This window comes from Zootoca vivipara, chromosome 1 (assembly GCF_965207765.1).
Source record: "Zootoca vivipara chromosome 1, rZooViv2.hap1.1, whole genome shotgun sequence".
In the NCBI taxonomy this organism is placed as follows: domain Eukaryota; kingdom Metazoa; phylum Chordata; class Lepidosauria; order Squamata; family Lacertidae; genus Zootoca; species Zootoca vivipara.
This window is the reverse complement of record NC_142582.1, coordinates 99,275,509-99,287,221: the sequence shown is the minus strand read 5'-3', so window position 1 is coordinate 99,287,221 and position 11,713 is coordinate 99,275,509. Positions and strand designations below refer to the sequence as shown.

At 46.5% G+C, this 11,713-nt stretch overlaps 1 protein-coding gene across 1 annotated transcript; it reads right to left on the bottom strand.

Moving 5' to 3' along the window:
- Positions 1–8,005: 8,005 nt before the first annotated feature.
- FOXG1 (forkhead box G1) lies at positions 8,006–11,201 on the bottom strand. Its single transcript, XM_035118883.3, has one exon. The coding sequence runs from the start codon at positions 10,650–10,652 to the stop codon at positions 9,210–9,212; it is 1,443 nt and encodes a 480-aa protein (XP_034974774.1). The 5' UTR covers positions 10,653–11,201; the 3' UTR covers positions 8,006–9,209.
- Positions 11,202–11,713: the final 512 nt, after the last annotated feature.

Below are 11,713 nucleotides of genomic sequence, written 5' to 3'. Positions count from 1 at the left end.
GCTCGCCAGCTCTTGGCTTCAGTACATTCGGAAGGGGGAAGAGATTTCCACGGGCTTTAATGTTCTTTCCTTCCACACCATAAGCTATGGAGCCTGGGGCCGGGGCAGATGGTCTGAATTAGATTCCCCTTTGCAGTAATGACAAGGGAGGAAAGAATTTTTAAATTTACCACTAGACGAGTAACACTGAGAGATCCGAATCAGTGTCTACCAAAACAGGGTATTTGTCTGTCTGTCTGTCTGTCTGTCTATCTATCTATCTATCTATCTATCTATCTATCTATCTATCTATCTATCCATCCACTCTCTCTCACACACACACACTGAAGGTGAAGCTTATGTATCTATATGGCAGTCAAATTTTCTAGGCACCTGAAATTCGAACATGTGTGCTAGAGGAGGGAACACTGAGCTCTTGGTTTCTTGCGCTTGGCAATAGCGCCCTCGCCCTGCAGTTTAAAGAACAGCAGAGGCATAAATCCTATTGCATAAACACACTTAATAAACCTTAACGCTGCCCATATGCCCACATTCCACGCGTTCCTCAAACCAGAGCAACCTCCAGTTCATCTCCCTAAACTTAGGGACTATTTCTGTCAATCAGCTGCAAGCAAGCATTACACGACAGAGGCGGAGGGTGAAACAGTGCCGTATCCATGGAGAAAAATTAAGTAACCAAAACAGCATTTCAGACTCTTTGTTACTTTCTCTCTTTCTTTCTTTCTTAGTCGCTTCAAAATCTAAATTGACCCATTTATCCCATAGGCAGGTTTCTTGAAAACTGTCACCAGTAGATCCATTCTCTCTCCTGACTACTAATTTCATTGTATATAAATTGCCGGGGGGGGGATGAACTTCACCCTCTTTCCATTTCCTGCAAGGGGAGATAAACCTCTCAGTACTTCATTACCGTTGGCTCTGATTGCGTTCAGCAGGTGTTTTTATCTTCCCTGCGTTTGGGTAACTCAAATTGGTGTATTAACAATTAATTATTTTCTGGAGATTACAAATTACAGGAACAGGGGAATTAGGGGGAAAGATAATTTACAGTGTGGCGCACGCTGCATTGTTCTTCTGCTCCCCCTTCCCAGCGGGTCAACTTTAACCATTAAGAAGATTTAAAAAGAAAAGAAAAACCCACCCCCCAAAAGCCAGCACCGAACATAACAGTCCAGCATCGACGCATCACATCACTATTTTTAAAAAGATAAAACCTGGGAGCGGATCAAAAGTTAAGTGGATTTCACGATCCACACGCAGTTAAGGCTGCGATGTTGTACCCATTTATGTGGGAGTAGGCCTCACTGAACTAAATGTAGGCAAATACAGATATCTCGCCCACTGCAATTCTTTAACATGGAAGCTTGAAATCTCCACCATGTCTACCGGGACTTACGCCCAGAAAAGTGTGCGTAATATTTCAGCCTTAGGCCCATTCCCAAATGGGTCCTGTTTTCAAATAAGCATGCAAAACTGCGTCTCGAGCGACCCTTCATTCCTTCCAGTACCAGCGACACAGAAGTCTCATATCTGTTCCTGGGAGTTAAATACACAAGACTTGGGGTGGCAGCCTTTACTGGACGTTCACTCCATCGACTTATGAGGGTCTCCTTCAAAGAAAATATGGGCCGGGCGATCCAGCTAAAATTAAGCTTAAAGCTCAGTGATTTCGCTTGGGAAACAATTGAAAGCACGCGACCGAGTCTCCCGAACCGACAGCCAAACGATTTCGGGATGCTTCACTTTGGCTGGATTGGGCTCGTGTGCAAAAACTGAAAAGTTTCTAACACAAATAAGTCCTGAAACTGCATGGAAGCACTTAAAGAGGAGCACGCCGAAATTTTACACCAGAGCCGTTTCAAAAGTTTATCTCGTAATACTCCAGTAAATTTCTCATCTCAGTACAATATCCAGGAATAATAATCCCTTTCCTTAATTTTTTTCAACCTTTACATAAATCGCTTTTCGTTTCTTAAATGTTGCTGGCGACACTTTTTCTTTAATATGAAATAGGGAGCCACTGGACAATTCTGAGCACGCTTCCTAAGGAGAGCGACTGATGTAGTTCAATTTATTTATGAGTAAATCTGCCTAGGATTTCACTGATAGTAAAGCGTTTTGCATAATGAAAGCGGTGCAGACAAGAAAGCTGTCTTGAGAAAACCTCATTAAAATAATAACAATAATAATAAAATTATCTGCATAGATAGATACACACACACACACACACACACGTAAATACACACACAGAGAGACACCACAGGCGCTTTCAGACCAAACGTAGGAACTTAATGTCTCATTGTTTTCAATGGGAGGCGGAAGCATTCATGCTGGAGCGATTAATCGGCCTTAAAAGGTTCTTAAGTTTGGCTGGGTCCTATCCATATGTATTTTGGAAACCCACAATTATTTGAGCACATGTGACACCTGAACACGGTATCGCATTAAAATTAGAGCAAAAAGGTGGGGGGGAGAAATAGAAATTGCGAAAAAAAACTCCTTTAAAAAAACCCTTCTCTTTCTAAATCGTGAATCTGTGTTTAGACAAATGAATGAAAGAAAGAGAAACTGTCAATTAAAACAACAAGCAACCCCAACAGAAATATAAACAGCGCCCTGTGAAGTTCAGGAGAGAGCAAAGGTGCACTCACCAGTTCGAAAAGGACCGAAGGAAGAAGGCGGCGGCCAAGCAGGTCGGATTCCTTGGGCTCCTTCTTCCTTTCCGCTGCAGGTAATTCTTCCCACCCACTTCAAAAGGCAAACAAAGGCTCTCTCAGCGGCGCAATCGTCTTGGCTTTTCGTCACCTTGGCTTTTTGTCGCTCGAGTCTCCCCCTTTGAAAAGCAGGCAAAGCCTTCCTTCTCCTCGCCAGTTGTCAAAGGTCTACAGTGTTTCAATGGAAGAAAGCAGGATACATTTTACCCAGGTCACGACTCTTAAAATAACAAATAAATAAAACTAAATAAGAACGAATAGAGAGGGGGGGGTTGCTATTGTGCGGTTTAGAAAAGACGATCCAATTCTTGGCCCGTCCAAATTTACATATCGAAATGGAGGTAGATAGGGAGGGAGAATTCATAATCTTTGATTTATTTATTTTTCCCAGGTGAAGACTAAAGAATGGATATAGACAGAAGCTTTTCCATCTCTCTTTTCCTGAACCCCTCACCCCCCTTAGGGAGAAGGCGGACGGGGGCTGGCTGGCTTGAACTTCACCTACCTTGCTGCTGCTACTGCTGCCAGGATGGCTCGCTGAAATCCTTCGTCCAGCTGTTTTCCTTCCCAGAAGGTCCCGTCCTTCTGCCGTGGAGTCGAGAGGGCAGGTTCTCCGCTGAGAGGTAGGAAATCGCAGCAACTCCGCCCTCTGGGCACGATCACCCAAAGCCAGCCAAAAGAGCCACAGCCAGCCAACCCTAAAAAAACACCCTCTAATGATCTTCACCTTCACCTCTGACTAACCCAAAAGATCCTCCACTTTTTGACGCAGGGATCCCACCGCAGAGGCCTCCTGCTCTAGACCCTCTTCCTCTTCCTCTTCCCCATCCCCATAACCACCACCACCTGAACCGAACGGGCCTCTGGCTGGAGAACATCTCGCTGGATCTTCCATGGCTTCCGCACCAAGTCGCCTTCACCATACGAGAACATCATAGCCTCCAACCTAGAGGAGCTGAGCTTAAGGCAAAAAGATCCACGAATATGAGAAGTTCATCATTTTACGGGAAAAAAATTAAGGGAAAGAAAGGGGAATCCTAGTTATATTCCCGTCCTGGCACAAACGACAGGGCTGGTGTGACATAGCGTGGAGTTTGCTGTCCTAAACTTCCTCCCTACTCAGATAGCTCCAGTGTAAACGCCAGGTGAGTTCTGTTTGACAAAGGAGTGGATTAAAGTTACCGAAGCTCAGGAGCATTAACAAAAAAAAAAGAAGAAGAAGGGAGGAGGAAAGGGGGCATCTGAAGGTCAATTTCGGCAATTACAATCCCATAAAGGTTGAACAAGAGCACAGATTCTCAGACTAAAACAAAATGGGAGGGTTCCTCGAAAATCTATATCAATCTCTCATGGACAGCTTTGAGCTCCACCGTGTTTGATACAGAGGATGCGATCAGCCCCAGCAAAAGCGTGCTTGCCTAAGTTTAGAACCCCGCTCTGCGTCACCCTTCTTTCTCTAGGGCCAAATCAGATCTCTTTCTGACAGGCCAAGCCTAATGTTTTTATTATTATTATTATTATTATTATTATTATTATTATTATTATTATTTTGATAGTGAGAAGAGAGCCTCTCTGTTTTCGGTGCCAACTTCTCAGCAAGTAAAAATGTCCTCAAAAGAACTTTCTAGGGAGAATTTTAGGTATGAACGGCGTTTGACATATTATTATTGTTATTGTTATTATTATTGTTATTTATATGCCGCCCATCTGACTGGGTTACCCCAGCCACTCTGGGCGGCTTCCGATAAATTAAATATGTCCGTGGAATGTATTGTTACTGAGTTCTTTTACGACCCAATATTTCCTTTATAGGCTAGCGTATTTGTTACAACCCCTCATTCCCTTTCAGAGTTTAAAAAAGTCCCAAAATTTAAACCAAAGAACCACCGACGAATAATTTTTTTTAAAAAAAGCAAACAAACCAAACATACAGCTGGGGTGGAAAAAAAGTGTATTTTCTACCAACATGCCTTGAAGGATATAGAAACGCTAAATTTAAAAGTTGCCTAGAGCGCCAGGATATTATCACTGGGTGATAGCCAACGTTAGCTATAGGCCTACTCAAAGTAACTTAAGTCGGTTGATTTCAGTGGGTCTACTCTAAGTTGGCTATCTATTATTATTATTATTATTATTATTATTATTATTATTATTATTATTCGGACATGATGATGAAGTGATAGTAATCAATCCGTCAGGATTTCACAAGTGAAAACTTTAAGGAAGTGGTGACCATCAAGCATTCAGTTCCTTGGCAAACCAGGAGAAGTGGGTGTGTGACCTGCATCGAGAGAAAGCAAAATGGTGTGGCCCATCTACTGAGAGAGAGAAGTAAATGAAATGAAAAGTTGAGGGCCAGAGTATTGATGGCTTTGGGATACACACGCGCACGCACACACTAACATATGTACAGGAGAAACTGAATGGTCATTGTAGCGATTGATCCGAAAAAACAGAACAAAAAGAAGCGCCGCCCTTCCAGGTAAAAGTAAATAAATGAACGCCTGGATAATATAACTCCAGGAGAGCTATTTCTCTGCCTTGCTCTCTTTCCGATTTATATACATACAGCACGCACACATACACATACCCCAGGTCTAGCGATGGCACCCGAAGCGGTCTACAACCCCGTAATCAAAACAAAAGGCAATCTCGGGAGCTGGCAGATCTGAGGAGACGCCTCTTCTCTTCTGCCATGACCCTCCCTTCCTCCACCTGGAGTAAAAAAAAGTGAGGAGGAATCAACCTGAGCGCCTCAAGCTGCAGCCAGCCCGTGACAGAAACCCGGAGTTGAAAACGCCAAGTGCCTGTTTACACCTTCGAGGGGAAACTCACGCAAACACGCACTTTCACACACAGAGAGACACACAACCTCTTTTTCTTCAGGAATGACCATGCATCAAGTTTGGCTAGTTAAGGCTTGTTGAGGGGGTGTGGGGAACCCCTGTACCTTCTATTAGGCTTACAAATCTGGAACCTACCATATGCCATCACCAAGCCCCCTGCTGTCCCCACTTCTGCACACTTCCAATGAAGGATCGGGTCAGAGTTTGGATTTCTCCCCGCCCGTCTTTTGTTTTGTTTTTTTGTTTTGTTTGCCAGTGCCACTGCAAATAGCAGGTTTAATTCATGCTGCTGGATTCCCCACAATATGCAACCCATGGCAAGTGTTAAATAATACATAGGCCTCTTTGTCAGCTGCACCACCAGACGCCTCTCCTCGTTTGCTCGGCTTTGGCAAATGATACAGAAGTGAGACTCCATGTTGGAATCAGCACAAATTATTATTAATATTATTATTATTACTACTACTACTACTACTACTATCGGAAGTCTTCAGAATAACCTGTTTCTGCAACTCCCCCCCAAACGCTTTTTTAAACTTCAGGATGTTTGTTTTTTTTAATTGTCGCCCAACATTTCTGTGATTTCCGGCTTTGCAAACGATTCCCCATAACCCGAGGCTGGGATCAGGCACGTCAAGAGAGGGTCCATTGCGATTTCCACCCTAGCCAAGTCACTTTCTTTACAGAGTTAGGAGAACTTGCGGGTGGCTGGGTTCCCCCAGGTTTCCCACAGACTCCCATACACCCCAAATTCTACTCCTTAATCACTCCATCCCTTTTTCCTTCCTGAAGAACATCAACTCTTCAGCAACCCCGTACCTCCCCCTTGTTTCCCAGCAATGACAACATTTTCTGCTATGCGTCGCCTAAAGTATCCCCTGGTTCCTTTCTCTCTCTTTTTCCTTTGGGGGGGGAGGGGAGGAGAACTCCTTTTTGAGAGAGAGAGAGAGAGAGAGAGAGAGAGAGAGAGAGAGATCCTCTTTAAAGCGTTTGGCGATAGCATCTCCAGCAAAGAGATTATTTTTCATCCCCCCATTGTGAGCAGGGAGCCGGCTTATTGCATTACTGCCGAACCCCTTGCCGACTACACAATTGTAACAAATGAACAACTTGTCCTCTAAGGACTCGCTGCGGGATCCAATTAGCCGAGAAACCCTCTGCACCGGGTTTTCTGAAGCGATTGGCAAGAATCGCTGCCCTCCTTCTCCCGAAATTCTTCCCCAAACCGGATGCCTTTAAAAAACACACAAAAAAAGCCCCCAGCCCTCGCTGCCACGCCACCCCTTCAGCCCAAAGCGAAAAGCAAACGGAACGGCCAGGCAGTAAGAAAACTTAAGCTCCTAACGTCAGACTGACTATTGGGCTTCAGTAGACCTCTTATCTCTACCTATCCATCTATCCTTCTATCATATATATATTCCAGTGCAGTGCACTTCGTCAAAGAGCAAATTCTGCACATCACCTCAGAACCCATGACATCATTGCTGTATTCCTTCCCTACCCTTCATTTCCTTCAGCGATTTCTTCCATCAAAACTTGTGCGCCCGCGAGTGCAGTTCATTTTTAAATGGAGGCGGGCGGACAAATATACTTTTATCAGGACTTATATATATATATGTATATATCAGGACTTTTATCAGGACTTATATATATATATATATATATAGACAAGCAGCCCCCCGCTTTTGAAAACACAAGAAAATGAAGCAGTGAGAGCTGTTTGTGGAGATACGCACACGCAGAACACCCGTAACTTAGGCACACATTCACAGGCACATTGAAAAGAAAGGGGGAGGGAAGGCCGTATTCCTACCAGCCATCCCACTCCTGAAACTCACAGCCCCATCCAAAACACGTTTACTCGGATGTAGGCCTGGCCGTTGCACTTACTTTCGGGCAAATACGTTTAAGAATGAGGCTCTTAAAAGTCAAGGGTTTCCAATGCAGCGTGCTTTGGAGCGGCTTGCTGGACTCTTTAAAATAAAAATGCAAGCGGCCAGGAGTGGAATGCAAGCTTGCATGCATTCAAATGACCATGTAAAGGTTGTTGTTAAATAATAATCCAGCATTGCTACACCACTAGCCCTTCCAAGAATAAGTCAAACGCAAAAGAGCACCACACAAACTATCGAAAACCCTCCCTCATAGAACAGTAATCAAGTATGTTTTCAAGGCAACATGTGCCAAATTTTCCATTAAAAAAAAAACACCACTCTCACACACCTACGAGTATCTTATTGGGTCAGATTCTGAAAGCGGAACTAAATGGGAAGTTATTCAGTTCGCTTACACATTAAACTCCAGATTTGCTCTCGGGTATTGTGGCAGATGGAGCAATTGAGAGGTGGGGCCTAACATTATGGGTCAGCTTCAGTTTCCTATTGTTTTAAAAGTCCTTTGGATGCTAAAACTTCTTGATTTAAAAAAGACAAAAAAACTATCGAGTATATATGAATTTAGCCTATTTTTTATTTCTGTGTGTTCATAGTAAACATTTTTTTGTAAGTGACAAACACGGGCATATGACCACAGTATCACAATCAAGATTTTTTTTTTAAGACGACATTAACAATCACTCAAATTTATGCGGCATTTGCGCAACACAGGTTACATATTTGCAAGGTTTACCTATAAGTACAATAGGTATTAACATTTCACTACATTTAAAAAAAAATAAAGGTGACCTGTTAGTGACCACATACATCAAAATATACACAACACAAACTGAAGGCAATTCATGAATTTTTGTCCCCTCGGATTCATTTGAACGGGCAGTGCTGCAAAACTGAAATGATATCCTTCTTGTTCTGATTTGCTGTATTTTATTTTATTAAAAAACCTATTTCGTACACTGAGTGCATTTTCTAAAAACCCAATCTTTGGTCTAAAAGTAAACAAAAGGAAAACAAAAAAGGGGGGAGAAAATTGGCTCTTTTTTAAAAGGGGAGGGAGTAGAGAACAAAAGAATCCAGGGCCAAAATGCAATTATTGAGTTTCTCTGCCTAATTGTTCTGCTTCCACCACGCAAATGACACTTTGCATCGCGGCGTTCATCAATTTATTATTATCATGATTAAATTTTAATTTTCCTCTCATGGTCTGCACCCACCATCACATCCATGATAACTTATAATACTGCAAACATGGAAAATCTGGTGGGTCGGCGTGAGGAGGGGAAAAAAAACAACCCCAACACACCGGTGTCAAAGCGGAGTCCAAACGGCCAAAAAAGCAGTCACTAGTTTAGATATACCTTCTACTATCTTATTATTAATATTATTTATTTATTTATTTAAACCCTTCCCAAAACTGCATCGTCTACAATGTATCCTTCTGATTTTCTTCTTATTATTATTTTTGCACATTTGCTGACTCGCCTCGCTTGGTTGGAATAAGAAACGACCCTAGAGACTTGAACAAACGTACAGAAAATGGGGGTTGGAGGGTAGGGGAAGAAACTTAATAAAAAATACCTGGACTTTTTTTTTCCTGGGTGAGTATTTTTTTTCTCCTTTCTGTTTTGCTCATTTTTTTAAAGTCTCTCGCTCGCTCGCTCGTTCTCTCGCTCTCGCTCTCTCGCTCCATTAGCATTTACAAGGTAAAGGTGTGTAAAATGTTCACTTACAGTCTCTTGACTTCCCCTTGGAGGTTAATGTATTAACGGGTTGGAGGAAGAACCCTGATTTTGATGTGTGAAATAATCAGAAAGTCCACCCGACAGTCCCGTGGTAAAACTGGGCAAGGATGGTCTGAGGGACTCGCAGGGGAGAGTGGAGGGCGCCTGCGGCGAAGTGGACGACGAGGCGGCCCGCCCCGTCATCGAGGTGCTGCTCTGCGAAGTCATGGACGGGTGCGGGACGTGGGGGAAAAAGTAACTGGTCTGTCCCGCCGCCAGAAGGTTGACGGAGCAGGGGTTGAGGGAATAGGTGCCGGAGCAGGGCACGGACAAGCCGCAGGGCACCGAGGCAGCCAGCGCGGCAGCCGTGAGGTGGTGGGTGGCGTAGGGGATCTCGCCGTTGACGAGTCTATCCACGCTCAGGCCGTTGGACGTGGAAAAGGAGTGATTGTTTCCCAAGGAGTTCTGAGTCAAGACGGAGCTGTAGGGCATGGGGTGGCTGGGGTAAGCCGACGTGGTCCCGTTGTAGCTCAAAGTGCTGCTGGCCCGCGGGTGGTGTAGGGACAGGAAAGGCGACATGGGCCAGTACAAGGAGCCCGCCCTGTCCATGAAGGTCAGGCCTGTGGAGGTGAGGCGGGCGCCCCGCTTGAAGGCCAGCTTGGCCCGCGAGGTGGTGGAGCGCCGCCTGAGCTTGCCCGTGGTGCCTCCGATGAAGACGTCGTCGCTGGAAGGGTCCAACATCCAGTAGTTGCCTTTGCCCGGGTCGTCGTAGTGCCGGGGCACCTTGACGAAGCACTTATTGAGTGAGAGGTTGTGGCGGATGGAGTTCTGCCAGCCCTGTTTGTTCTCCCGGTAGTAAGGGAAGTTCTTCATGATGAACTCGTAGATGCCGTTGAGGGTCAGGCGCTTCTCGGGGCTCTGCCGGATAGCCATCATGATGAGCGCGTTATAGCTGAAGGGCGGCTTCTCGTATTTGCCGTTCTTCTTCTCGCCTTCCTTGCCCCCGCCGTCGCTGCCGCCGTCCTTGGCCCCTTCCGACGGGCCCTTTTTCTCCTCGGACGCCGGACCTTTCTCCTTGTTGTCGTCCAGCTCGCCTGCCGAGCCGGGCTCCCCTTTGCCTCCCAAGAGGTCCCCCTTGGACACCTCCAAGGGGCCAGAGGTGGTGGCGGCGCCAGAGGCAGCGGCAGTGGCCGCGGCCACGCCGACCCCCACCCCGGGAGGCTGCAGCAGGAGCTGATTCTTCTCTTCCTCGTCGTCGTCCTCATCCGGGGTCGCCCTCTGGGGCGGCTGCTGCTGCTGCTGGCCATGATGATGGTGGTGGTGGTGGTGATGGTGGTGGTGGTGCGGGTGGTGGTTGTTATGGTGGTGGTGGCTGTGGTTGTTGTCGCTCTGGACGGCTTCGGGGACCAGGCTGTTGATGCTGAAGGACGACTTGGGCAGCATTTTCACTTCTTTCCTATCGCCCATGTCCAACATCACACTCTAGACGGAGGGGGAAAGTTGCACAGCCGGCAGGAAGAGGTGGTGGTGGCCGCAGGCGGTGGTAGTGATGGGGGGCGCAGCTCGGTCCGTCCAGGAAGGCTGGATGCTGCTGAGGAGCAGCGATGGGCAGCAGCAACAGCAGGAGGAGCGAGGCAGTGGGAGCAGCAGCAGCAGCAGCCAGGCACTTGCACCACCAGCTCCCGAGCTTGGCAAGGCATGTAGCAAGGACGCAGGAGCAGCCGGGGAAAAGGAAGGAAAAAAGAGAAGAGGGACCCAGCAGCCAGGCAAGGAAAGCCAAGGCAACGTGCGGGTGGGGGAGGAAAGGGGGGCGCGGAAAGGTTTCCCCCCCTCGAGGAAAAAGAAAGGGTAAAAGGGGGCCTTTCCAAAGGGGAGGAAAATATGGTGGCCCCCCTTGAAAAAACGGAACCCCGAGTCCCCTCTGTCCAAAACTACTTCATGGTGCCTGGAGCCCCCCTAGTCCACCCGAGCAAGGGGGGGGAACCGGCAGCCGGGGCTGTGGATCAGAGCAGCCGAGACAGCTTTAGCTACAATTAATTTCAGAGCTACAGACACACACTAGGGCTGTAAAAAAATTTTTGGTTTAACCTTTCCCACCGGCCGCCCAATCAGAGCGCGCGGCGTACAGGAACGTCTCCCCTGCTGCCGGCCAATCGGCGGCGCGCTTTCACCTCCTCTTCCCCTCGCGCTTTCTCTCCTTCGCCGCCTTCCTTTCACCCTTTCGCAGCCCTGACGGCAGCGCAGGGATACCAAAGGGGGAAGGCGCATCACCGCGGCAGGTTACCTCTTCCCCTCCTCTGAATTTCCCCCTCCTTTTCCTTGGCAACACCCCACCCCCAAATCCACACACACCAGTTTCCTCATAAAAGCCACTCTCTCCATATGTGTGTGTGTGTGTATACATACATATACATGTGTGTGTCTATAGGTGTGTGTATGGATGGGTGTGATAGATATCTATTCTCACACGCTTTTTAAAAAATATTTATTTATTTTTATTTCCTGTCAGGGGAGCAGAGAGAGAGAGAGGAGGGAAG